Raw genomic sequence first — 27,022 nt, forward strand, 5'->3', positions numbered from 1 at the left:
GAGAATAAAAAACGCTATTTCTTTTTCGTCATTCTTCTTTAATTCATGTGTTTGGTTTATTTTGTATCAGAGCTTTTGATCAGAGCTATCAGAGATTTTGTTAATCAGTGTGAACAAGATGTAAGTCATGAGTTGTTTTAATGTTATGTCCAGTAAAGCCAACTACATAAATTTTCAGTCCAGCTTTTCCTGGCTGTCCACTCTTTATTTCGGAGTCATGTATAGTTGTCGTCAGTAGGAAAATAATTCACAACAGAGTTTGATACAATCTGTCTCTTTGATTGTGATTTATTGTTAAACTGGTTTATTGTTAACTGTTAAATTGTGTGTTAATCAACCACATTGACATAATATTTATAGTGATCTCTACACTTGCTTACACTTTGTCAGCAGCTACACACAACTCATGTGTTAAAATAATTATAAATACTCTTGTCTATGCTATAAACTTCTTGGTTTAGGTAAAGTGAAACCAAATTTAAAAGAAATAATACAACACTTGTATATAAGAATGACAGAGCAACAAATAATTAGAGTATGTGGCACTGTGTTTACATTGTTAAATATTGCGAGACCAGTCATCTGCACTGAGGTGACATCACGAGTGTCACGTGTGGTGTACAGTAGACTGAGGGTGTAAGCAGTGAGAGTACAGGAGACAAGGCGGTGTTACACTGGTTGTACTTTCATCTCGCTGAAGGTGAAGCTCCTCCAGTCACTGTGGGCTTGAAGCCAGTTGAGGCCGTCAGGACCCTTAGCGCCGTCAGCCTTGTATCGGCCGTTGAGGTTGGAGTTGTGACACCCGCTCGAGTACCACCAGGCGCCGTGAAAGTCAGCGGCACAGTTGCCAGCAGACCGCTTGTCGTTGTCTCGGTCAAACGTTGTAAAACTCTGGTTGTTGTGAAATTCCATGCTGTCACCTGTAAACAAACATTCACTCAATTATCTTTAAACACAAAGCTGTGTATATATTATCACTATGAAAGAAAAATTGCGGCCCAGTCCTTCACTCGGTTGATTAGAAACGAGAAGAAGAATGACACGAAATGTATAAACAATATTTTCTTATTGAACCTATGTTCTTGTATAGTTTATCATAACAGAGTAAGAAACCACAGATGGGTTTTGTTTAGTTTCAGACAGTGGTATTCATCAGATTCAGATGAAGAAGAAATACATGACAGCACTACTGAAAGGCATAACTTAGCAATAATAACTATAGCAGAAACATGTTAATATTTATAATGCACTTGCTTGCTTTACATTACAAACAATATATAAATGTAGAATTATAAACGTTAATTTTCACATGTGTATACAGATAGAAACAGTGATCTGTTGTAGGTTTGTGTGCTTTTGTGTTGTTATTGTCTTACAGACAACACTAGGGCTACACTTGTCTACAGCACGTGACTAATGTGTGCACAAACAAACACACACACTGCATACACACACACACACACACACACTGAACAAACACACACACACACTGCACACACACACACACACACACACACACTGCACACACACTGCACACACACACACACACTGAACAAACACACACACACACACTGCACACACACACACACACACACACACACACTGCACACACACACTGCACAAACACACACACACACACACTGTATACACACTGAATACAAACACACACACACAAACACACACACTGAACAAACACACACACACACACACTGCACACACACACACACACACTGCACAAACACACACACAAACACACACACACTGTATACACACTGCATACAAACACACACACACACACACTGCACAAACACACACACGCTGTATACACACTGTATACACACTGTATACACACTGTACACACAAACACACACACTAGAGTCTAGATGTACAACACTTCCACACATGAACACACCGCCAAAAAACACACACTATAGACACTTTATACTATAACTACACTATAACTAAACTCTACAATCATTTCACACAACACACACACATGTTATGCTCACACTTTATTCCACACACATTATTCACACTTCACACTACGCACTTAATCACACACACACGACCTCACCTTCGTAGATGGACATTTGTTGTTTGATTGTGAACCTGTTATCAGTGATTGTTACAGAGTTTAGAAACGATCAGAGAGCTGGTTATAGTAAGACATGTACCTCTACCACTCAGGTTGTTTAGGGAATCAGTCACATCTTGTTCACATCGCTCACAGTCAGACACAGGTTGGTGCAAGCTGTGACTGTGACCTTAGTGGGGAAGGACGGTGACCGGAGGGTCAGTCAGTATGTCCGCCACACCCCCGCTTGTTGTAAGTCTTCACGTGACTGCTCACCTTCATGTCTGTGTCCTGCTCTAAGTTCCTGGAATACCGGGAGATACCCGACTAGTTAGACAGCTGCATGCTACTAAGTTTATGTTACTGTCTAAAGGTCACGTACCCGCGTCACCCGAGTAGCCGGACACGGTCAGTCTGTAGTTTGTCTCAGGACCGTCCACCCTGAATGTCGAGTACTAAGCGTAGTGACGATGTCCTTCCACATCTCTGAGGTCTACACGCAATCGGGTGGGTCTCCCTTTGGTCAGGGTGTGAAGCCTTGATAAACCTGAGAGAAGACATAGACTTTATGTCACGTGATTTAATGTTATCTGTTTCTGTTTCTGCCTTACGAGTCTTTGACAACCATGGAAGTATAACCGGGTAAAACTATCCTCGTAGTTTAAGAGCAAATATTTTATTGATGACAGTAACTTTGAGCATCAAGAGACAGCGAGAGATGTGTGACATCACGCAGTTCATCAATTCTTAGGCACATTACAGAGTAGACACGAGTAGCTAGTAAAATAAATATTGTGTTGAGAGATTGTCTTAGTATCATACAGTGTTGTATTTATACATAAATCGACACAGATATATATATACTCGTATGGAATTCTCAGTACAACAAAATAGTGGCGTTATATATATTATTATAGATATAAAGGGCAATATTTGTAAAGGTTAGACATAGACACATTTAATTAAAGAAAAAGTGACACACACATGTCCCATAGAGTGACATCACACAAACTTTACATGTTACACTAAACAACCTACATAATGACACAACAACACAGTCACCGTGTTACACAACAAGAGCCACTGACTGTAGTTCAAACACCGAAATGTTAAATGTTGGATAGAAAGAAAGACAGACTCAACAACCTACCCAGCCAGAACTCCCCGGTGATGTCACCAAAGCCGTCTTCATACTGAGTCCAGTTCTTGTAGAAGTCCACTGACCCGTCACGACGTCTCTGGAACACCTGACCGGGACAGACAAGTTCAAAGGTCATTCGCAAAATCACTGACAGGCCAAGTATTGTACAAAGTATTTATGGTTTGATGTTTATCTTGTAAACAGATCGTTACTCGCTCTTCAGCAGTTGAACTTGGTTAAAGTAAACACTCGTCCTCATCCTAACGGCTACGATGCCAGCGCCATGTGCTTCATTACCGACTCTCAGGTGAGTGCAAGCTGTTACCTGTCGGTGTTTGTGTCATGTTTGTCACACACTTATAACTGCAGACAACGTACCAGCCAACCTCCGCCACTGGAGTCCATGTCACACCACACTCTACTCGTCTCGTTCTTGTCTTTCAGTCGAATGAAGTGCGCACCAGACTTGGCTCCTGCCTTCTGCCATTCGCCGCACGATTCTGTTCCCATGGCAACAAAGCATTTCACTCACAAGAAAGAATTTGCACAGGAGATGACAGTCGTTACTTGTGAGTAACTTACGACACCTTTTCTATTTCAGGGATAAACATTTTCTGACGAATTCTTTGCGATCTTTATAAATATGACAGGTTTTCCTTACAAAACCACTCTCCATGGAGTTCTAAAGTATATTCCAACCTACCTGCAGCACGACACGTGACTTCCTGTACAGAAGAAATGGCGCCCAGTTTACACAGACACCTGCCCGACGAACAGAGGCTGAATGGGTCAGGACAGTCCGTGTCTTGGGTACAAGACGAGTTGTACCAGGTTGGACCCGGGTAGGAGGCGGCTGACTTCAGGCAAGTTCTCTGGTAGTGAGTCCACCCTGTACTGGTCAGAGGAAACCATCCTGACACAGCCTCACGTGACGTCACATCATGAAGCACACAGCGCCCTCCTGTGTCTAGAACATGAAGCTATATTTAAAAAAGGAACAATATCTTTGAGCAAATCCAAATCGAAAACTTAAATAACCAATATTTATAAACGAGAATCAGAGATGAAAAGAACTTTAACACAAGAGAAGACGTAGAGTGTTAAAGGACGAGTTAAGACATTTAAAGGGAGAACAAGTCACCAGGGACAAGTCTCTCGTACACACATCGCTATGTTGATAAACAAATGTCATCATACTCACCTCTGAAGTCAAAGGTTAAGCAATGATCAGTACTGACACACATTTTCTTGCATGTTTTCAGGTTTGTTCCATCTTGAATGGCGAGAATATGTCCTTTTATTCCGCTTTCAGAATACTCCATAAAGGTGTCTTGTAGGTCACGTGGTCTGCATGCTACAACAGACCAATGTCATCGGTCAGTTACGGAATTACACACTTAGCATCTATGCCAGCGGTTCTCAACCAGCGATGTGCCTACTGTGTGTTTTTTTTGGAGCGTGTGACAGTGACTAGTGCTCACCGCGCGTTCTGGCGGAGTGAACTGTTTTAGTGCATTCCCAACGCCACCGACTAGTCGTACTGAATGTCTGGATTAAAGAATCGGGGAATCGGTGAAATTAAGTTCCTTGCCTAGACAAGGTAATAGCAAAGATATTTGGTAAAGTAGCATTTCTAAATTAATCACGAGGTGCCTTATTTTCTAACAGTAAATATATTCTCTTGAAGTTATGGTAATATCTGATAGGTTAAGTTGTAAATTCCTTAGATTAAATAAATCACCGAGTTACAGGAACTCCGAGAGGGGACCCACTAAAGTGGACGAGGTTTACAAGAGAAGTCCCTAACAGCGGCAAGGCCCAAGAGCCTCATTAAAGCAAATGCAGTCCTACTGTGTGGTTCTAAAATCCAGAGGTTGGCAAACACCATCAACAACACGCATCCGACCTTTACCAAACGATGCCTACGCCATATTCTGGAGAAACGATGGCCTATGATCTCCAACAGAGTGCAAACGAACAGGCAAAACCGCCAGGAGTCAGGACATCAAAAATCTCAAATGGGGCTGTGTAGGACACACCCTGCGAAAACCATTATCTCTTGTTGTTGCGTCTGAAACTATTTTGTGGGTTTTATTCAACTTAAAATCATTGAACTGTTGAAAGATTAGGTTAGCGTTATAAAAAGATTTTTTTTGTAAAATCTGTATTACCTATCCGAACCATTCAATACTCACTCTCAGAGCACGTGTAGTCACGTGTTGAGAAGAAGAACCCAGGTCGACAGCGGCACCTGTTTACAAAGCACATGGACTTTTCCTGACGACACTCTTCGTCGATGATACAGGCGGCCTTGTACCAGTCGTTCAGCGTGGAGGAGGGAGCAAGGCCTCTCGTCTGTCCACTTGTGATAATTCTTTTGACCATCAAGGAGACGAAGTACACGCTGACACCTGTTCTCTGTGTCAAGGACAGAAGTGAGTCTGTGTGGCGCGTGCATTTAATTAATGAACCTGAAGTGTCAGTTAAGGTGAAGGCCACACACTGGGTATCTTGAATACAAAATGAGTAGCAGTCCTGTACGGAGGTGACAGGAGGGACTTCAGACTGAGAACTAGAGTTGACAACAACCATGGTGTTGTGCAGCTTTACAAATGTCTCCAGTTTGTCAACTAACATGATCGTCTGCCATTGACGGTCGGTGACTGCCCTGTGGATGTCGCCAGCACTAAACACTTGACACTTGCTGCCTCTGTTGTCCCTCGTACACAAAGGACAAAAACTCACAGCCACGCAGCCTGCAAGTTGATAACATTCCTCAAGACACTGGTCAGCGGACTCGGCAGCTCCATATTTCGTGTTACCAATCAACTTTGTAGAAAGCAGTGTCCTACCGGTATCTCTACAGTCAACTAACAGGTCTTTGCTCTTTAAATTCCGACAGTATTTGGTCTTGACAGCCATGATGTTCTTCTTGATCCTGTCGTGGTCAATGCCATAACCCCCTGTAGGACTTGCGGCACCCATGAAGGTGTCTGAAAAGAGAACCTCCACAGAGGTCAAGTCATAGTCGATGACAGAGGGGTTATCTTTCGCTGCTGTCAACCACGTCGCGCTGTTACCGCCATCAGGTAGAGGAACACCGACAGCAAACGTTGTTGTCTTGTGATTTCGAAACTCTGCTATTGCTTTTTGCTGATCAGAGGTCAAGTCCTCATGGTATCCAAAAAGCGCAGGAGCAGAGTAGCTGGCAGCTGACGTCACGTGATCCTCTGGTAGAAGTCTGTAAACGTTATCGTCCATCTTGTAGATGACCGTTCTGGAAGCCCCAAAGCGGGCCCGTGACACGAAGTGTGTGCCGTAGGTGTCAAGGAACTCAAGGTACTTGTCTTCGTCATCAGTGTTGTTGAGTTGAATCATCCAGTCCGCAAACGACGGATGAAAAGATGGCGGTTCCGTGAGCAGAAGTGTCAGGTCGTACAAACTGCAGACAGCTGTGGAAACGACCAAGACGTGTTGTGTGAGTTGCGCGGACAGTTTGTGAAAGTGTTTGCTGTCCGAGAAGGGAGGCCCCCACTTATCAGCACCGAGTCGCGCGGTGCCAGTCAGCAGCGTGGTCAGGTCGTACGGCGTCTCCACCACCTTCGACGTAAACGACGTGTCACATGACACATCGTGGGACAGAAGCACGCCACGTGGCACGCTATAGCGAAAGTCTTGGGTCACGTGAAACTCACCAGAAAAGATGGGGAGAGTAAAGCCCGGGTCACGTCCTGAGGTCAGAGGGCATCCCTTGAGACTGTTGTAGCCGAACAGCGAGTAGTCCATGCCTTGTAACTGTAGCATGACTTGTGCTTTGGGGACACTGCAGGAAGAGTTCATCGTGGACTGTCATCAGAGTGTCAGTGATAATGAGATAATAAGGTGTATGAGACTGTCTGTCTCACTAAATGTCTGTGTGTGCTTGTCAGTCTGATTTCTTAAACATGTGGAAAGGAGATTTAAAAATATTAAAGTATTTGTGTTTGTATGTCCTAGTCTGTGTTGTGTCTGTGTGAAAAGGAAGAGAAGTGACAAACGTTGTTAAAGTAATGTAGCAGCTAATTTAAATCCGTTCGAATTTTCTTGTTCTAGAAATTAACGCATTTCATTGTTTTCTTAGAATTCAATAGTCCGCTGCAGTGATAAAATAAGCAATGTCCACCCGACTAGTAACTAGAAGGATATAAACAAACTATTTATAGTGATCAATAAAGGATGATTAGTTACTAGTATATGAAAAAAAACAAATTTTCTAAAGAAAAACACTATACAGGTAGTCCTCGACTTACGACGGGGATCCGTTCTTAACGCGGCGTCGTAAACCGAATTTCGACGTAAGTCGGATCCTACGTTCATACAGTACTGTACCATAATAACAGTACAGTACTACAAACACTTAGCCTATCCTAACACCTATCATAACACAGTGCCCTACATAATTATCAATAAACATAAGTACAGTAAAATATTGTAGTACAGTACGTTTAATAATGAAATACTGTACTGTAAGTGCTGTAAGTGCTGTAACAGTAATAATCAGTGTTAGGTTAGGCAGACGTTTCCACATCAAGCCTGTCTCATCCACGTTGAACACTTGTTGAGCACAGTAACCACCGTCCTCAATTATCTTAGCCAATGCATTAGGAAACTCAGTTGCTGCTTTCTCATCAGCACTAGCAGCTTCACCTTGCACTTTAATGTTATGGAAGTCGGCACGATCCTTAAACCTCATAAACCAACCCCTACTCGCCACAAATTCCTCACTTTCACTTCCTTTCCCCTTTTCTCTTTTCAACGCCTCAAACAGTCGCCTAGCCTTCTCCTGAATAACCATAAAACTCACAGGGATACGGCGTTGATTTTGGTTTTCCAACCAAAGCGCCAATAATCTCTCCATCTCAGTAATAAACCCACTACGTTGCTTTGTTATCACTGTCGCTGTCAGTGGGAATGAGTGTCGTAACCACGAAACGACGTAACTCGAGACCGTCGTAACCCCAGGACTACCTGTATAGAAATGCTAACGTAAAATGTGAAAAGTATGATAATTTAATTTTATTAGCTTTATTGTTACAAATTTTTTTTTGATGGACAGAATGTCTGCTATTTAGACACTGTAGAAACATAATACCCTTTCTGAGTATAAAAAAATGGTCTTTAAAATATTTACCCTAAATATTTACTTAATATTTACTCTGTAACAGTATGAAGTGGATGTTCAATGTGCTGTACACAACATTCAGCTACACCAGTAACACATTATCAGCATGTCAGACAAGATACTTGTGTTTACTATGACCATACTTGACATACCTTCCTTTGTTGAAGGCTTCAAGAGAAGAGGCCATAGAAAGAAGTATGAAGAGTAAATTCATTGTTGTCAACATGTTAACCACCTGTAAGGACAATGGTAAACTTAATGTACAATTTGTGTAGTAACTGAAGTATACAAACTATAAATAATAATATAAAATTAAAGTTAAAATTCTTACGGCTATTACGCATTTTTCATTACTACGAGTAACGTGAAAACGGTAACAAGAAAAATACTATAAAAATAAGCGAAAAGAAAAAAAAGAAGAAGGAATAATAAGAAAAGAACACTGTGACAAACATATGTAGTATATTTACCTACTTATCAGAGTGTTCAATGCACTTTACACGATGAAGGCTCAAACACAATGTAAGACAGATTTTTGTTGGTAGAAAACGTAGTCAGGCAAGGAGCACTAAAGGAAGAAGACGTGGTTCTCAACCTCTTACTTGTGACCCCCCCCCCCCCGACGAACAAAGGTAGGTCCGCCCCCCCCCCCTTTGTAAGCTAATTTCACTAATACTTGTGTAAAAAACTTTTACAAAATGACCACATTCGCGCCCCCCTTGTAAGCAAGTCACGCCCCCCCCCCCCCAGGGCGGCGCGCCGACAGTTTGAGAACCGTGGAGTTAAACAGCAAACACACCTTATGTTGTACACAGTAACAGCCAACACATCTGCTAGCTTAATTTCTTAACAGTTCTTAACATGTTCACCTGTCAACTCACCATATGTCGTAGGAGGCGCCACAGTGTCACACAGGTGATCGTCGGGATTCACTTTCTTAAATACCATTTGTACCGAGCCTTCAGCCAATGAGTCATTTACTACACGTGATGGGCGAGCGCTGCAAACCAATCTGAGATCCATTTTATTTTGAGTGCTGTAGATAATTAGAAATTAAAGATTTTTCGCAGCAGCTAATCAAAACACATCTGTTTATTAAGTTCATTTTCTTGCAGTTAAAGATGGGGCATCAAATATTTTCCCTTTCGCATGACGAATAAGGACAAAGTCCACATCACAAATCGTACAATATTTGAAGCAGCACTTGAGCAAATAATTCTTTTTTCTTTGACATATCGTCGTCCTTAAGAGGCAATGCTGATAGACATTGAGAAGATCACAGATGAGTGAAGAGTATTTTTAGGGGTTTGTATGCAAGACCAGGACAGGCGATATGAATGTTTTCCTTGGTGCTGTGTTGTGATATATTAACGGGAATACTTAGGTGCGTTTTCTTTATTTGTGTAGTTTTCGTGCAAGACCTCGAAAGGGGCAGCAACCAGGGAAAGTCTCGTAAGAGACAGAGTTTATTATCGCTGTGTCTATCATCTGGACCAGGGGTGGGCAAACTTTTTTGTTACGAGGGACGCATTGCTGGGTCATGACTAGTCCGAGGGCCGCACCTTGTAATTGAATACAAAAACGACGTAAAATCTCCAAATTGTAAACAAACGCATTTATTTAATAATGAGCACATGAAATATGTAACACTGTAGGAATAAATAGAAAACCAGAATGAACAATTAAGCACACACAATTTAATGAGAAAATGTTTTTGAATACAATTTTGCTGAACAATTCTTTTAAAATTTGGCTCAAAATTACTGGTAGATACTCTCATAACTGACTGCAAGTTTGCATCTGAAAGCAATGACCTGTTCTTTGACTTGTTTATATTCATGCAGGAAAAACTTTGCTCACAGATGTAACTTGAACCAAATATTGAAAATAGCTGGGCAGCAAATACTCTTAAACAAGGAAATGATTTGTTGGAGAGGCACTTATAAAACTCAACCAGTGACAAGGAATAAAACCTTTCCTTCAATGCATGACATGATTGAAGGTGTATCAGTTCAAGTTGTAATTCATCAGGTGCATCAAGGCCGGCCATTACGTACGCAGCAGGCATGGGAAGGGACTAAGCGTAACTTGTTTTCGGTAATATTTTTTTTTGTGTTGCCAAAGGGCTTCTGCGGGCCGCAGAGAACCACTTGGCGGGCCGCATGCGGCCCGCGGGCCGCTATTTGCCCACCCCTGATCTGGACAATAAAACAAATTGTGGACGACGATTGACCTATGTATGACGATCAGGTTTTGCTGACGGTAAAGAAAATGGACAAAGCTCATTTAGTCCTTGTGCAGTTTCTTCACTGCCAGAGAAACCTGATCAACATACGTATGTGAATTGTTGTCCGCACCTTGTTTTATTGTGCAGACGATAGACTTTATAATCGTGTTTGTGTCTCGTCTCGTTAACACTCATTTAGCCCTTGTCCATTGACTTCACTGCCAGCGACACCTGATGACCACACGTATGTGAACTGTCGACCTCACCTCGTGTTACGGTCAAGACGATATACACAGCGGTAATAATTTAGTATTGATGCGCATGCGTAGACCATACCTTGACGATCGTTCTGTCTCAGACATTGACGCACGTGACACAGGCAACCAACCAAAAGCGTACAGGTATCACCCGTCAAGTGCTCTTCTGTGTCCTGTTCGTCCTACAATGAACCTTACATGCATGTTGCTCAATATTTCCAAACTTATTCTGATGACTCACTCAACACGCATTTGTTTAGCCATGATTTCAAGATTTAACGAATTTCTATTTCCTCCCACGGTTACCTTGCCCCGCAGAACAAATGATTTCACAGGCCAGTCTGTCCCCATCGCTGCATTAAAGTCATTGTTGTTTGTCAATACTGTCAACTGAGAGCTTGCAGACCTATTAACCTCTTTAATGTCGTGTGTTTTAATATGTACCGAACCAGGAAGATAACAAGTCAAGAGCTGGGTTGGTGCCCCTGTACTGTTTGTGTGTGTGTTCATATTGGTGATTAAAGAAAGATTTTTGTGAAGTTTTGTGCCGCGTGCTAGTGTGTATATCGCCATATAACAGACATGCTCTTTTAGACTAGCATAAAAGAAACATCGGTCATGCGTGCATGCAGTCTTGAGTGTGTTTCTCACACAGGTGAGAGCAGGTGAGTCTTCTGTAACCGGACCGACCGGCACCTATCGCTACTAACACCCTAGCGCCAAATCAGTCCGTTCCTCTTTTGTCGGTCCAGGGAAGAGGACGGGAGTTCCCTAGGAGAATTTTCCTGTCTACAAAAATTCTGGCTCTCGTTAGTCGGGTGCGTCGCCTAGTTCTTACTGCCTCGCGTTGTGTTCTATTTCTTCTATACCTATTTCCATACGCACCCGAGCTACAGCCGAATTAGGAGTCCACAAAAGACCCTGCTTTACTAACTACACGTAAAGTGTCCTTTCAGTTGGTGTGTCAGTTCCGCCGGACCTTCTCGTGTGTTCTCTTCTGCCGTGTCACGACTACTTACACAGGGACAGTACACACACTAGCACTCGCTGACACTACACGCTCACACAAGTGCTAAAGTTTAAGACATGGATTTAGTTACAAAATACACATCTAACAGCAAAACAACTACCAAACTTATACTAGCCTACCTACCTATTTAGGACCTAAACCTAACACCTAGCTCAACACCCAAGGGAGGAAAAAGGAAAGAGACTGAGCGTCGCGAGCCGCTATTTCCAGCGGACCAGATGCATATTTCAGCGCCTTGGTACTTCTCGCTAACTCAAGTCTCCAACCGCTCTAACTGCCATGCCGGCAGGACCAATTCTCGTCTCCAGAGAAAAAGGCGCGGACGCTGCTGTACGCCCGCATTTTGTACAGGGCAGCTTGGGTACTACGTCACCCGCAGTTGCTGCCCTGTCTCGCGCTGCGCGCCGCTCGCGCGACAACGCGTGGGGTGGAAGGGTGTGTGGGGTGGAGGGACTAGACACTGTCAGCGGTACCGCTGACCGAAACTAGCGCTCCCGCTACACTTCAAATATTTCTACCTTGTTGTTGTTACAGTTGATTATTCGGATTCCTGAGCAGCATGATGTATTCTCTATGCAGTATTCTCTACACTTACGAACTTTGAACCCGAGGGACCTTAGCTAATGTCACGAGCGCGTTGTTAGTTAAAACAAGTATTATAGCCTTCACTAGAAGTAGAGTCAGTTGAAGTTAAATAATTTATATATTGTTTTTGTCTAATTACAAATCAGTTTATTTATTTAATATACTGTCACTGTGTCGTTAGTGCTGTGTACAGGGTGACACTACTGGAGACTTGACATCCTGCAGTTTTCTACTTACTGTTGTGTTTTATGGTCGTAAATATTTCACTTTTTTATTCTATTTTTAAATTTATTATCATTCTCGGATAAAACGGGAAATTACGCTTTCTTTAGTTGTCAAATTTAAATTGTTGTTTATTTCATTTATTATTATCTATGAGTGCATCTGTTTGCACACAGTGTTAATGGAGAGCTTGCTATTTGTTATGTTTTATTGACAGATTATTCGAAACTGGTTTTTAAGAGATAATACTACCCTTTACCTTTGTTACGCTTTGTATGTGGCTCACGTACACATCAAAACAGAAATCCCTTTTTTCTAGTTTTATCATGTGATAGTGTGTTACCTCAAGAGCAATGTTTAGCCTTGGCTCTTTTTTTTCGATGAGGATTAAAACTTTTTGAACGACTCTTGTAATCCTAATTATCTCATAAAATCCACAGTGGGCGTTTTCACGTGACGTCATCAGTTCTTGCTGGCTGCTTCAGCCGCCATGTTGAAGTGGTGGCAACACAGGTTTGCTAGAAAATGAATTGTAATCATGGTCGTTTGAAGTATAAAAGGATGCGGAGACAGGTCCTGCAGTACATGAAAAGTTGCTTCAAATGTATCTGTTCAGACGATGTTTAACTTTATTTTGAACCAAGGAGACGAGAGCAGAAAACTCATCAAAGAACCACGTGGTCTGCTGTGGAGGGCAGCCGTCTACACAAAGGTCTTACGATGGAAGACAAGTGGAACAAAACATTAGTCTGTTGCAAACACTGTGTTGATGGTAAGAAGCCAGACGATTTACAAAACAACTTTGTAACAATGTTCTGTAGGTTTTACACGTTGTGAAACATATTTCCTTCAGTATTGGTTAGTGGCAGTATGGAATGTTAATAAACAAGACTTGCATCATACATGACTCTGAGGACAAATAAAGTATAGATATGGAGAATAACAAACACTATTTCTCTTTCATCATTCTTCTTTAATTCATGTGTTTGGTTTATGTTGTATCAGTGCTGATGTCGTTAATCAGTGTGAAAAAGATGTAGTTAATGAGTTGTTTTATTCTTATGTCCAGTAAAGTCAACATACATTAATTTTCAGACCAGCTTCTCCTGGCTGTCCACTCTTTATTTCGGAGTCATGTATAGTTGTCGTCAGTAGGAAAATAATGTACAACAGTGTTTGATACAATTTGAATTATTCTTAAATTAAACTATTCGTTGATTGTTATCTGTTAAATTGTGTTAACCACCACACTTGCATATACCATAAGTGATCGCTACACTTGATTACACTCTATCAGCAGCTACACACAGCCCATGTGTTAAATTAATCATAAATACACTTGTCTAGGTTATAAACTTCTTGGTTTTGGTAAAGTGAAACTAAATTTAAAAGAAATAATACAACACTTGTATATAACAATGACAGAGCAACAAATAATTAGAGTATATGGCACTGTGTTTACATTCTTAAATATTGTGAGACCAGTCATCTGCAATGAGGTGAAATCAGGAGTGAAACGTGAGGTGTACAGTAGACCAGTGGTTCTCAAAGTGTGGTACGCGGGCATGTCAGTTGGTCCGCAGCTGACAGTCGTCATATGTCAGCAAAGTTATGTTTAAATCCCCAGATAGGCTTGTAGAAAACTTCTGATAAGTACATAGTTTTATGTCAACTTATTACTATACTACTATCACAAAAGGACATATAGTTTTGAATTGTAATGAAACGAATGCGGCAATTTAAATTTGAAATTTATAGTACAGAGTGATTTTTAGACCTTGGTGGTCCGCCATTTTTTTTTACCTAAGTAAAGTGGTCCGCGGTCCGAAATACTTTGAGAACCACTGCAGTAGACTGAGGGTGTAAGAATTGAGAGTACAGGAGACAAGGCGGTGTTACACTGGTTGTACTTTCATCTCGCTGAAGGTGAAGCTCCTATAGTCATTGTGGGCGTGAAACCAGTTGATGCCGTCAGCACCCGCAGCGCCGTCAGCCTTGTATCGGCCGTTGAGGTTGGAGTGGTGACACAAGTTGTGCCACCAGGCGCCGTGATACTCAGCGCCACAGTTGAGAGAGTACTTGTCATTGTCTCTGTCATATGTTGTAAAACTCTGGTTGTTGTGAAACGCCATGCTGTCACCTGTAAACACACACACAAACAAAATAAATGAGAAACAGAAAGTCCCACACCACACACATAATATCACAATAAATAGAGTGGAACCTCGGTTAACGAACTTAATCCGTTCTGGAAAGCTGTTCGTTATCCGAAACAATTTTTTTTCCATGTTTGTTTATTCAAACATTAAAAACAAAGGTAAACAAAATATTAACAAGTATGTACAAGTGTCAAAACAAGAGTTCCTTTCACTTATTCGAAATCTGGGTTACGAAAAGTCATTGTTCATACGTTGCTTTCACATATTCTTTTTTCGAGGTGCGTGGGTTGGGGAGAGGAGGATTTCCTCCTCTCCCACTGTTGCTGCTGTCGTTCACATCAGGTCGCTCCGAGGTGCGTGGTGTTCTAGTAATGGGTGTGGAAGGTACTCACTGCGAGGTTGAAGGTTGTAGCATCAGTCATCGAAGGCAGGGGTCGTTGTTGGCGTCTAGACCAAATAGAGTTATTGTCCACACAGGTGCGGTGGCGGCATTTTCCAAAGTGAGGAACACACAGGTGCGCAGGTCTTCCTCTGAAATCTCCATCGCTGTTTTCGTGCTGAATGAGGGGCACTTTCGGCACAGGTAACACATGTTATTGCCACATAGTGTCGTCATTGTCGATCAATGAGGCGTCGTCGTCCGGGCGGTGGCGCGTCTCCTTGCTGCGTTTGCTGGGTTCTGTGTCTGTCGTTACGTTGTCGATGTAAGTCCTTTTAGGCACAGAGCCCCTCGGGGGCTGCGTTGATGGCGCTTCTTGGGGGCGTGCGGTGGGGCTCTCCTGGCTATAGCTTGTCTTGCTTGGGGTCAAGGGTGGAGGGGAGGTGGGGGTGGGGGTGCTGACCTGCTTGGCCGGCGGGATCGGGGGTCCGGCGTAGACTCCCACGGCTGGTCCACTGGGCTCTTCGTCCTCGGGGCAGGCTTTGCCTTGACCCTGCCGAGGACCGTGAGTGTCGGCGCTGTGCTTGGCCCTTTGTCGTCTCGCCCGGGGGTGGTTTTGCTGTGGCCAGTGGGTCCGGTCGCTGGTCTGTATTGTTTTCTGACGTCGGGGCAGTCTCGCCTAGTGTGTCCCGGCCGTCCGCAGACCAGACAGGTTGACGCTCTGCCTTTAACTGTCACTAACATTTTGAGAGTATGTCTTGGTACAGTGATTATGGTGGGGATTTTCCCCATGTTCTTTCTCTGTATTTCAAGCTTCAGGTATCTTGTCCCTTTGTCGCTGCCATCCTCGTCTCGTTCTGTCTGAATTTCCTTCACTCTCCCTATTTGTTCGAAGCCCGTAGTGATGATAGTGTTCTGGATATATGGTGGGACCCAGTGGATCCTTATCTCCACCACTGCACGGTCCGCGTGTTCTACATGTGCCGTGACGCCTTGTGGAAGTGTCATGGGGCTGGCTTCAAGGACTGTCGGTACGAACTCTGGTCTTGTAAAGGTGACGTTGACCAGACGAGGGTTTTCACCCTTCCACATGCCGACTATCTCGGCCTTTGGTACTCCGGACGCTATCAAGACGGCGACGATGGCCTCCCTTCTAGTGAGGAGAGCGTGTCGCCCTGACAGATGCAGCTGGATCGTTGATCTTTTTAGGAGATCACCGCAATGTTCGTCGTTGAGGGTGAAGGAAACTTCTCCCACATCCGAGAGAGGGATGAAGCCGCCTGGTGGTCTTGTTGCTGAGGTGGTGTCTTTGCCGCCGGTGACGATCTCCGAGTACAAGGAAGGCATATCTGGCAGATATCAGTGCTGAGACGTTGAGCCCTGTCTGGGTCGCTGCTGTGTAGCTGACTCCTCTTGCTCTGTCGTGGAGTCGCCGCTGCAGTTTCCGCTCAGGGTATCCGGCCTTAAAAGGCCACGATATTGCACAACTTACAGAACAGATACTACACTTTGATCTTAGCCAAAAGGCCGAGAACCGAAACAATTTTTTCCATAAGAAATAACGGAAATAGATTTAATTGGTTCCCAGCCCCTGTTGACTCGCTAATATTTGAAAGTTACAGGCTATATAGGTATTTGTCTTAATGAGAGCAGTTATAATGCAATATAAATGGAGTTAAATAAACATAAAAACATTAACGAAAGCATTTAAACATCAGAAAACTTGTCGTTTTGACGGCGTGGTTGAAAGCAGGTGTGGGGAGGAAGGACTGGAATTACTGCTTTGATTCCCCTTCCATGGGCACATGTCACGTGACATTATAAAATCGGGGTGACTTCCCTTTTCTGTAGCTTTGAGGTTAAAGGACAAAACTTGTGCAGTGTCTGTTCCTTCTGCCTTTTTTGTAAAACTCTTCGGTAAAACGACATCACATATCCGACAGACGCATGCCACCTTCATACTTTGAAATCATTTCCTTTTACAATTCATTTGTTGGCCGCTTCCTTGTCATTACCTCACTACTATTATTGCTCTTAATCTTCTTTGGAGCCATGATTGAGGATTATCTTATTAAAATAAAGCACATAAATCACTAAATAAGAAGGAAGCGCATAGATAAGGAACAACTGATCGTATCTGTGTCTCGAGCGCGAATGATGACATGCTGGTCGGTCACGTGTGGTTCACGTGGTTGTTCGTTATCCGAAATTTTGTTCGCTATCCGAGGCGTTCGCTAACCGAGGTTCCACTGTATGTAGAAACTACTTTATATCAAATGTGTTATTTCTCTGAATCTCACCATTAAAAAAACAAAATACCTCGCATGACAATCAAACATAAAACAACAGTAGAGGGAGCCTCACGACACCTCTACAGTCAACATTTACAACACAACATAGCAACCATGAGATTTAGTTAATATCACACGAGGTTGACTTTATGTATTCCAAATTACTTGTCATGTATGTCCTTAGTTCATATACATTTAAAAAAAATTGGGTGAAGTAATTATCATTTATCAAGCAAACCACCTTATCTTTACTGTTGATATGTAGCGACATCTATCATTAGCTGGTGTTCATGACTTAATCATGTCAACGAAATAGTAAAGAAAATTCTTTTTTCTTAACCTTTAGGTTGACAGTTGACGAAGGAAAAATACAGAGATGAATACCATGCTCGTACACATTCACTCAGTACATGGACTAATGTAGCGAGCTAGAGAGATAGCTACAGATACAGCTCGCTTTGGTATAAAGTTTATTTGCTATAATTCACTCATACATCAACCAGCCACACAGGCACATTGCAAGTTGGCCCGCGTGCCACTCCATCTTATTGTTCAAAGGTCACGTACCCGCGTCACCCGAGTAGCCGGACACGGTCAGTCTGTAGTTTGTCTCAGGACCGTCCACCCTGAATGTCGAGTACTCAGCGTAGTGACGATGTCCATCCACATCGCCGAGGTCTACACGCAGCTTATAGCGGCTTCCTCTGGTCATCGTGTGCAGCGCTGATAATCCTGAGGTAGGACATCAACATGACAACACACATAGTTAGAAAGAACATGTTTGTTGCGATATTCACATAACATTTTCTATCTCTCTCACACACACTTGTATATGTGCTAGAAGATGAATATGTACAAACAATATGTACATGAAAAGTTGTAGTATTATCATATTATTTATATAACAACAGATGCTTACCTCTCTTGTCCTTTGTAGAAGAATTATTGTGTATATTATTCAACTCAATTATTTATCAACAAGCTACATTTGTATCGACCTGTGATATTCACATCCTTTTTAACTATTACACTTGATATTCAGTATTGATCACGGCTTTTGTAATTAACAGCTTCATCTTCTCAACGAAATTCTGTGGAATCTGTTCAACATGCGTGCAAAAAAACTCGTTTTGCTGACAGGAACACACACCAACAGACCACAGGTGTTGTCGTGAGTAGCGCCTAGTGACTAGCACACTACAGACATTAGTGGCGAGAGCCTCGTTATGATGAGGAAGGGAGTTAATGAAGTTCAGAGAGTGAGTAAGACTTACCCAGCCAGAACTCTCCAGTCACATCACCAAAGCCTTTCTCATACTCTGTCCACTTCCTGTAGAAGTCAATTGAACCGTCACGACGTCTCTGGAACACCTGATAGGGACAAACAAGGTCAAAGGTCATTCGCAAACAATGGGGAGGATGACCTCAATAAGTGCGAGTTACTGGCCTTGGTAAGTAGTCTCCCGTACAGCGTGTTGTACGTTTGACATTGTGTTGTTTTTCTAAGATCAGTGCCTTCAAAACTATGTTTTATAAGATGTCATACCAAGTGTGACATTTTACACACACCACAAGATGTACAACGAATAATAAATTTACCAGCCAACCTCCGCCAGCGGAGTCCATGTCACACCACACTTTCTGGACTTGGCTGTTGTCTGTCAGTGGAATGAAGTACACACCTGACTTGCCTGCTGTCTTTTGCCTGTCGCGACAAGACTCTAGTCGTGTTCAAAAAACAAAAAACAAAAAAAAAAAACAAAAAACAAAACACCACTTTCTACTTGTCTGGTACCTAGTCAGAGTGCTAGGACTAAGCGCACGTGCGAGGACGAAAGGGCGTGAATGATGGAAGTTTCCTGAATGCATGTCTCTTTGATGCTATAGAAAAAAAGAAAAGAAAGAGAAAGGTGAAAGGGAGAGGGAGATAGGAGTCAGCGAGGAGAGATTTGGAGAGAGAGCAAAGGGCGAGAGGACGGGTAATGGGATGCTTAATTGTGGCTGAGTCGAATGGAGAGCGACTGCCGAGACAGTGTGCTTCACTAGTGTATAAGAAATCAGTGCATCTCTGTGGATGTGTTATTCGATCTTAAGAACACTTTACCATATCCCGAGGAAATAGTTCATAGGCTTTTTTTTATTTTGTTGTTGAATAAACTCTGAAAGGCAAATCTTTTTATTTGTTTAAAGAACGCGCAATGGTCAGACCCTCAATGTGCTCGACAGGAAGAGACAGAGACACTACGCGGTGTCGTGACACTACTGTGTCTGGTGTCGTACTAGGACTTACTTCTTACTTCTGTAAATTCCGATCTCCAAAGTGATGTAACATATTTCATTTTATAATATACAGAATGAGTTTAACATCAATCGACATGTTTAATTAAAAGAATGCAGTATAAATAGTTTGTCACCTATAGATGACATATTGACACCTGTGTTACACGCAGTATCTCCATTCATTGTAAAGAGATGCCGATAATAGGGAACACTCTATGCGCAGATAGTGAGAACAAATCAGTAAATGAACAAATGAAGGTATTCAAAAAATATCAACATTATGACATGTTATCATATTCTAATCACTCAATAAATTCCGTAAAATCGTTTTTCTTTACATTTCATATTTTTCTGTAATCTTTCTTAACTTATTTTTATTTGGTAGTTTTACTTTGTAGTTTTCTCTCAGACGCGTGGTAAACGTCTGATACTTTTACAGACAAATTCAACGGATGAGAATTGGACAACACTTTGGCTACTGGAATATAAACATTTAGTCCTCTTTCTTCCTCAAACGTGCTGCTTTCTGCACGAGAGACAATTTATTTTGTCAACTCTTTTATTTATATCACATTATAATTTCACATCATGTTTCTAGATAGCGTTTTCTTCACAGTTTCAGACACAGTAATATATGCCTTTAATTTTTTAATTTGTGTTTATTGTTTCAGAATATTTGTATTAATTCCAACAATTGTCTAACTATATTTTTTTAACATTTTAAAACATTTAATGATAGAAATGTTTTTCAGAAGATATATTTAACACATTTCCCATATTGAAAGTCAAAAGTAAATTCTCAGAAACACTTAATGCAAGATGTCTATTTGTCACAATCGACATCTATATCAAATGTATCCTAATTAGAAGCTGTGATAGTTGTCAGTAAAGTATAATCTAAACATTTAGGTGTGTGTTCAAACCTACCTGCAGCACGACGCGTGTCGTTGGTGTCGTACAGGAGGAAGCCGGAGCCGGAGGAGCACAGACAGGTACCCGACACACACTGACTGTGAGGGTCCGGACACTGCATGCTGTTGTTACACGGGGCCTTGTACCACACTGGTCCTGGGTAGGAGGCGGGGGACGGCAGGCAGTGTCTCTGGTAGTGGGTCCACCCGTTACTGATGTGAGGATACCACCCGGACTCTGCCTCGCGTGAGGTGACGTCATGAAGCAGACAGCGCCCTCCACTGGCTGACACGTGCGACACAACATGTCAACAACAACAACTCACACATTTAGTTGCCATCACTAATGAGACACCCATCATATGAGCTAAAATAAGATAAACTAAAAGTAAACAGACGGCTTTGTTGACTTCTGATAAGCACGTGTGTAGTTTTATATCCATCAACCATCGACATCCGGGTAATACTCGTAGAGTTAAGCGGGTGTACGCTTTGAAGAATACCAATTCGAAAAGATATATTTTACATCCAGTTGTGTGGTGATTACTCTTACACCTCAGCATACGTAGATACAGAATGTGACTGAATTTTCTGTTTTTCTTATTCCTGAAGCTGACAATAACCGACACATGTAAATCACTGTAACGAACTCGCCACCTGCCTGTGAAAAAAAAAAAAGAGAGAACGACGTTCACTGAGAGCAAGCAACTGACGAAATGTCTGTGAACATTTAGAATGATACTTACCCTTGAAGCATAAGTGTTTACCCACATTTTATATATTTGTCTTTTAGTTTTACTAATCATCAGTACTGCTGTTTAGCATTCTATACTTCGTATATTCTCCTGTCTCGTTCAGCCTCTATCCAGCAGACAGAGGGACATCACTCTCTTAACATATTATCAACATAATTAAAAATTACGAGCTACAAACCTCTAAAGTCAAAGGTCAGACAACTTCTCGTGTTGATACACAGGTCATTGCATTGTTGCAAGGTGAGATTATCCTGTATCAGGATGTAGTGAGGTGTCAGGCCGCTGTCAGGGTATTCTGTAAAGATGCTTTGAAGGTCGGGTGGGCTGCAGGCTGCAAAACATCTTTTTGATTGATAGCTAACAACAAAACATTATTATCATCAGAAACTCATAACAGCAAGATTTATTATGTTATTGCCGTGAACTACAATTAGCATTATAAATGGCAACAATTATTTGCATCATCAGATTCTTTTTTGCTGTTTTAAGTTTCCCTTCCATTTACTTCTCTTTGTCAACTTAACGATAGTTTAAAACTTTTACAAATATTCGCAAAACAAAGCAATTAACTTATGTAAACCATATTTTTAGCAACAAAAAATTCATGGTTCGTAGCAAAGATTATCATGTTATGGTGCCTGTGTGTGTGTGTATATATATATAGAAAGAGATGTCTATCATAGGACTAGTCCCTCGATACTCACTAGCAGAGCACGTGTAGTCACGTGTTGACAGGTAGAAGCCTGGACTACACACACATCTGTCCATGAAACACACCGCATTCTCCTGTCGACATTCGTCGTCGATGACACACGATGCTTTGTACCAGTCGTTGGGAATGGAGGAGGGAGCGAGGTGTCCAGTCTGTCCACGTGTAACAAAGCCTTTAGACGACTGCGACAGGAAGTACACCGTGGCACCTGCTTCTTGCTTCAACGACACAGGTAAGTCTGTGAGGCGCGTGCACTTACTGATGCGCCCAGAAGTGTCACTCAAGGTGAAGCCAACACAGGAAGCATCTTGTACACATGAGGTCAAGCAGTCACGTGCGGAGGTCACGGTAAGGGCAGGAGACGACTCTGACCTGGGGTCAACAACAGCCGTGGTGTTCTGTACCTTCAGTAGAGTTTTGAGTTTGTTCACCAATATGGTCGTCTGCCACTGAGGGTCGGTGACGGCGCTGTGGATGTTGCCAAACCTAAACACTCGACAGTCGTTGTGTCCTATGTCATTAGTGTCACACCCAGAACAGACAGTGACAGCCACGCAATCCGGCAGTTGATGACATTTCTCCACACAGAGGTCAGCAGAAGCAGCGGGTGTATAGTCCGAGTGACCCATCAGCCTTGTGTGAAGCAGTGACAGCCCCGGGGTGAGATGTTCACAGTCACCGACCAGTTCTTTGGTCTTAAGATACTTGCAGTATTTCTGTTTCGTGGCCAGGACCATGTTCTTCATCCCCACGTGATCAATGGCATAGCGCTCGAGAGCACTGCCCTCACCCATGAAAGGTTTTGAGAAGAGGACGTCCAGTGAGCTGAGTTCATAGCTGATGGTGACCGGGTGGTTGTCTGCTGCTGTCAGCCACCTCAGACTGTCCCCGTCAGAAGGAGGAGGAGCCCCCACAGCGACCGTCATTGTCTCCACTTGATTTCGAAAGTCGTCTGCTGCTCGCTTGTGATCAGAGGTCAAGGTCTCGTATTGTCCAAGTAACGCAGCAGACGAGTAGCTGGCAGCCGCTGTCACGTGACCCTCTGTGTGTTGCCGGTAGACTTCGTCCTCCATCTTGTGCACGAGCGTGAAGGAGGCTCCAGAGCGGGCACGTGACACAAAGTGGGTGCCGTACGTGTCGATAAACTGTAGGTAGGCGTCCTCGTCATCAGTGTTATTCAGCCTCAGCACCCAGTCCACGAACATCGGATGAAGAGGCAGAGGCTTCTGTAGCAAATGTGTCACGTGATACAAACTGCAGGTCGCCCTTGACACAACCAAGACATGTTTTCTAAGGTCCTCGGAGAATTGCCTGAAGTCTTGGCTGGCGGAGAAGGGAGGCCCCCACCCTCCATCATCACCCAGTGTCGCGGTGGCAGTCAGCAGCTTGGTCAGGTCGTACGGCGTCTCCACAGTCTTTGACGTGAACGACGTGACACATGACACATCCGGTGACAGCAGCAGCTCCCGTGGCACGAGGACTTCACCGTCTGGGGTCACGTGACTAGTGCTGTAGTCGGCAGAAAAGATGGGGAGGGTGAAGCCGGGGTCACGACCTGACACCAGAGGGCATCCCTTCAAGCTGTTGTAGCCGTAAAGAAGAAAATCCGCGTTCAAGCCACCTTGCTTCTTGTGACGACACGAACCTTCTGGAAACAACTTGTCGGCGTGTGTGTCTTGTGCTGTTTGATACAGAGTTTAGAGGTCAAAGTGATTTTACCTGGTCGGCACTAGTTCTTAAAACTGACTACATCATCACCTGTGAAGATTATTTAAGAGTATTTAGAGAATGCTGGGGCTGATGCACATACAATACACAGCAACACTCACATCACCAAGTCTATCGCGGTGTTATCATCACCTACCGACCCTGGCGAAGAGCTGTGTCTTCTGTCTGTCATCATCGAGTTTTTCAGTTCGCTCCTTGTTGTGGAAGACGTGAGATGAGCTGATAAACACAGACAAGTGGTCACGTGACTAACACACAGCAAGAACGAAATCACAGGTAGATGTTTACTTTGGAATCATTACAGCGAACACACACACACATACACACTACTACTGGTAGCACAGTCTACATACAAAGTGTGGATTATGTATTCTCAGGCCGCCATCACTGTGAGAGATGCTATAGAGTATAGACTGTCCTACTCTACTGTAGGAGTGAACATACTAACATACCTACATGACTATGTTTGAATGATGCTACCAGACCTACACTCAGGTCTGTGATACAATAAACTGCTCAGTATCGTGTGTAACACTGTCAGCTGTCTCACACACCTGCTTGTAAGACTGTCTGTCCGTTGGTCTGTACCGTGGATATCAATGACTGCTACCTCAAGCACTGGACTCTGTGTCCACGTGTGTAAAACATCGCACACTTCACTAACCACTGTTCACAATTGTTCACTTGTCAACGTCTGCGACACGAAACATACCTGTGTTCACTCTGTGCCAGACTCTGCGACCTCTGTGCACTTTGCTGCAAAGCTTGTGACCCCAGAGCGAGACTAAAGGTCAAGAACAGCTTCAGAGCCTGCAAACATTAGCAACATCAGGATACATACAGGATTCCATCAGTGAACGCTTGAAAGTAAAGGAGTTGTGCAGACACTTATGATCGCATGTAAATGAATTAGGTATTTTGGGACTAAGACATGACAAACCTCAAGCCCACAGCAATAATGGACACAAGTACACATGGGGTACAATACGAGTTGTTAATATTCTTGTGATTATAAAAAGAACATAAACAATATTACCTTCAACACCGGGTCGCCCATGGTAACGTCTGCTTGTTCTTCAGTAACACGAGGATTCCTCAGAAAAGCTACAGCTCAGTAGTCCGATGCTCGCTGTTTGTGATGGAAACTTCGAGGTACAAAGAAAGCCAAAGGAATAAGCGAGGATGGAAGGTTCGACCCCATAAATACTCTCTCGTGGTTGTCAGGGTCATGTCGACCACTTCATTATGTCTACACGCAAACTGCGAGCGTGCACGATGTATGGTGGTCTACACTGATCATTATTTGTCAACAGAGTGTAAACATCAAGTACCAGCATGACAAGTGTTTATGACAAGCTACAAGTTGTGTAGAATGAGATCAGTGAACCCTACTCTCACCATGCCCTTATTTTACAACGAAATAATTTGTTGTGTTTCGCGAGAAGTAAAAATTCTGTTTTTGACCATCTTACGAAGTTGGGTTTTTAAAATATTTGGCTTTGAGTCTCTTAACCTGTGCACATCAACAACACAATTTTTTTTTCTCACGACATCCTTGAAGACCAGATGTGAAATACTAGTTATGACACACGTGGTCAGCCGTAAGATACACGTGAACAGCCTCGTGAACAGCACTTTACGATAATTACAAGTTTCCGGAAGTGTGAAGAGGCGAGCGTTACGGGGGACCACGTGACGTCACTCGTACAGACGCTATGGCGGCCCCTAATGATGTCACGTGATACGCCTTCACAACCATCTGAACCCCCGCCCCGCATGTGTTCTTTGTCTTTCGTCTCCCCTGCCTTTCTGTAGCTTTCTCTTTCTTCTCCTCTTTATCCTTTTTCTTTCTCACAATCCATATACATGTATGTGTTTGTGTTTGTCGTCGTCGTCTGTGTGTCTGTGGTTTGTACGAAGCACATTCTATATATCTCTCTCTCAATCACATTATTTTGCTGTTTTCTCTATAATATTGTCTTTATCTTCTTAATCTTTCATGTTTCTATAAAATATTCCCAATGCGCTAATTTAGACAAAACGAAGCATTGGCTGTATATTTGTATGTTGGTGTGTCTGTATCTATACATCACCTGTAACCAGTCTAATCCGCACTCTAAACAGTAATAACAGTAAGTTGTAATAAACATGCAATTAATACAAAAATAAGTTTTCTTTTTGAATTACTTCCCACAGCATGTAGCAAACACACACACACAGAGTGCACACACAATAGTACACATTCACACAGTGTATATATATTTAGTATATACACACATACACACAGAGTACACACTCGCTATATGGACATTTGTGGTTTGATGGTGTGATGGAAAGCTAATTAGTAGTGATTGTTACGATGTAGACAAAGAAGGAGATGGCTGCTATAGTAAGGCAGGTACCCGGACTTCTAAGTAAGTAAGTGTAAGTGTGACCAGAGTGTATCCAAGGTGAGTAGTTGTGTTGCAAGTTGTTATCGCATCATGTGCTAGATGATAGATGTCAGCTGTGACGACAACAGCAGCAACAGACGGACGTTTACTGTGAAGCGTGTGGTCTACAGACTCGCCTGCACTTGAACACAATGCCAGTGACAAGGGATGTAAGTGGCTAGCAAGACAAGGGCCACTGTTGTGTAAGAGGTCAAGACACTCAACACGGGTCACGGCGGCCCTTCATTAACTGAAACAAAGCACAAGCACTGAGCCAATACTTTTATCCTTCTTAACCGGAGAAACATGTCTGTGTTGTTAAATGGACATGGATGGAGAACTGGATGGCTGGAGGTTGAACTGTCGATGGCGTACAGACATTGCTGTCAATAATACAAACATGCTTTCATTGCAGTCACACACTGTCGGCATCATACTTGCTACGATCGGTCACAACTACATTATTGTTGTCTCAGTCTTGCAGTACACTACCAAACACTGAGTTTTTCTCCGCTTTGATGTATACTACAAGAGTCCAAACTGCTTCTCTATCAGAATAAAACTGTTGAAGACCGCAGACAGGTCCTTAACCTTTGTGTACTTGGTTGACCTCATGTCCTCTTTATACGAGACCACAACCAGATTTTTGGTCACGAATGGACATGATGATCAACCTTT

At 42.8% G+C, this 27,022-nt stretch overlaps 4 protein-coding genes and 1 pseudogene across 8 annotated transcripts in view; 2 read left to right on the top strand and 3 right to left on the bottom strand.

Annotated features, from left to right (window-relative positions):
- LOC112567528 overlaps nucleotides 1–27,022 on the top strand; it is a 245,769-nt gene that overhangs the window by 57,331 nt on the left and 161,416 nt on the right. The window lies entirely within an intron of this gene.
- Nucleotides 449–25,090, bottom strand: LOC112568964. 3 transcript variants are annotated; one of them, XM_025246559.1, is made up of 10 exons: nucleotides 24,949–25,090; nucleotides 24,625–24,722; nucleotides 24,049–24,131; nucleotides 22,177–23,832; nucleotides 21,651–21,803; nucleotides 20,734–21,003; nucleotides 19,126–19,247; nucleotides 18,801–18,897; nucleotides 18,094–18,258; nucleotides 449–920 (listed from the first exon to the last, which is right to left on the bottom strand). In XM_025246559.1, the coding sequence occupies exons 1-10, from the start codon at nucleotides 24,967–24,969 to the stop codon at nucleotides 670–672; spliced, it is 2,916 nt and encodes a 971-aa protein (XP_025102344.1). In that variant the 5' UTR covers nucleotides 24,970–25,090; the 3' UTR covers nucleotides 449–669. The 3 variants fall into 3 exon arrangements, with proteins under 3 accessions (XP_025102344.1, XP_025102342.1, XP_025102343.1); XM_025246557.1 differs by having other exon boundaries at nucleotides 22,177–23,865; XM_025246558.1 differs by lacking the exon at nucleotides 449–920 and adding an exon at nucleotides 14,591–14,837 and having other exon boundaries at nucleotides 22,177–23,865.
- On the bottom strand, nucleotides 2,348–5,491 carry LOC112569018 (angiopoietin-related protein 7-like). Its single transcript, XM_025246658.1, has 6 exons — nucleotides 5,411–5,491; nucleotides 4,417–4,569; nucleotides 3,919–4,182; nucleotides 3,594–3,715; nucleotides 3,225–3,321; nucleotides 2,348–2,621 (listed from the first exon to the last, which is right to left on the bottom strand). Exons 1-6 carry the CDS (start codon nucleotides 5,481–5,483, stop codon nucleotides 2,530–2,532), a joined length of 801 nt encoding a protein of 266 aa, XP_025102443.1. The 5' UTR covers nucleotides 5,484–5,491; the 3' UTR covers nucleotides 2,348–2,529.
- LOC112569716 lies at nucleotides 16,684–16,774 on the bottom strand (annotated as a pseudogene).
- The window catches only part of LOC112568962, a 50,342-nt gene continuing 48,384 nt past the window's right edge, over nucleotides 25,065–27,022 (top strand). Inside the window, exon 1 of one of the 3 annotated variants that reach the window (XM_025246553.1) lies at nucleotides 25,065–25,082. The gene's annotated coding sequence lies outside the window, so the exon portion shown is untranslated. The remainder of the gene's footprint in view (nucleotides 25,083–27,022) is intronic. The other 2 variants (XM_025246550.1, XM_025246551.1) reach the window with 2 other exon arrangements.

The sequence above is a fragment of the Pomacea canaliculata genome, linkage group LG7, assembly GCF_003073045.1.
Source record: "Pomacea canaliculata isolate SZHN2017 linkage group LG7, ASM307304v1, whole genome shotgun sequence".
Classification (NCBI taxonomy): domain Eukaryota; kingdom Metazoa; phylum Mollusca; class Gastropoda; order Architaenioglossa; family Ampullariidae; genus Pomacea; species Pomacea canaliculata.

Bases quoted from the DNA above. Each gene is read 5' to 3' on its own strand.
- LOC112568964 (XM_025246557.1), bottom strand. From the start codon at position 24,969: ATGGGCGACCCGGTGTTGAAG. The intron at 24,132-24,624 runs GTATGTTTCGTG...TGTGTTTATCAG, and splicing joins CTGGCACAGAGTGAACACAG to CTCATCTCACGTCTTCCACA. The intron at 18,898-19,125 runs GTAAATTTATTA...TGTCCCTATCAG, and splicing joins CCGCTGGCGGAGGTTGGCTG to GTGTTCCAGAGACGTCGTGA.
- LOC112569018 (XM_025246658.1), bottom strand. From the start codon at position 5,483: ATGTGCTTTGTAAACAGGTGCCGCTGTCGACCTGGGTTCTTCTTCTCA. The intron at 4,570-5,410 runs GTGAGTATTGAA...GGTCTGTTGTAG, and splicing joins TGACTACACGTGCTCTGAGA to CATGCAGACCACGTGACCTA. The intron at 3,322-3,593 runs GTACGTTGTCTG...TGTCCCGGTCAG, and splicing joins CCAGTGGCGGAGGTTGGCTG to GTGTTCCAGAGACGTCGTGA.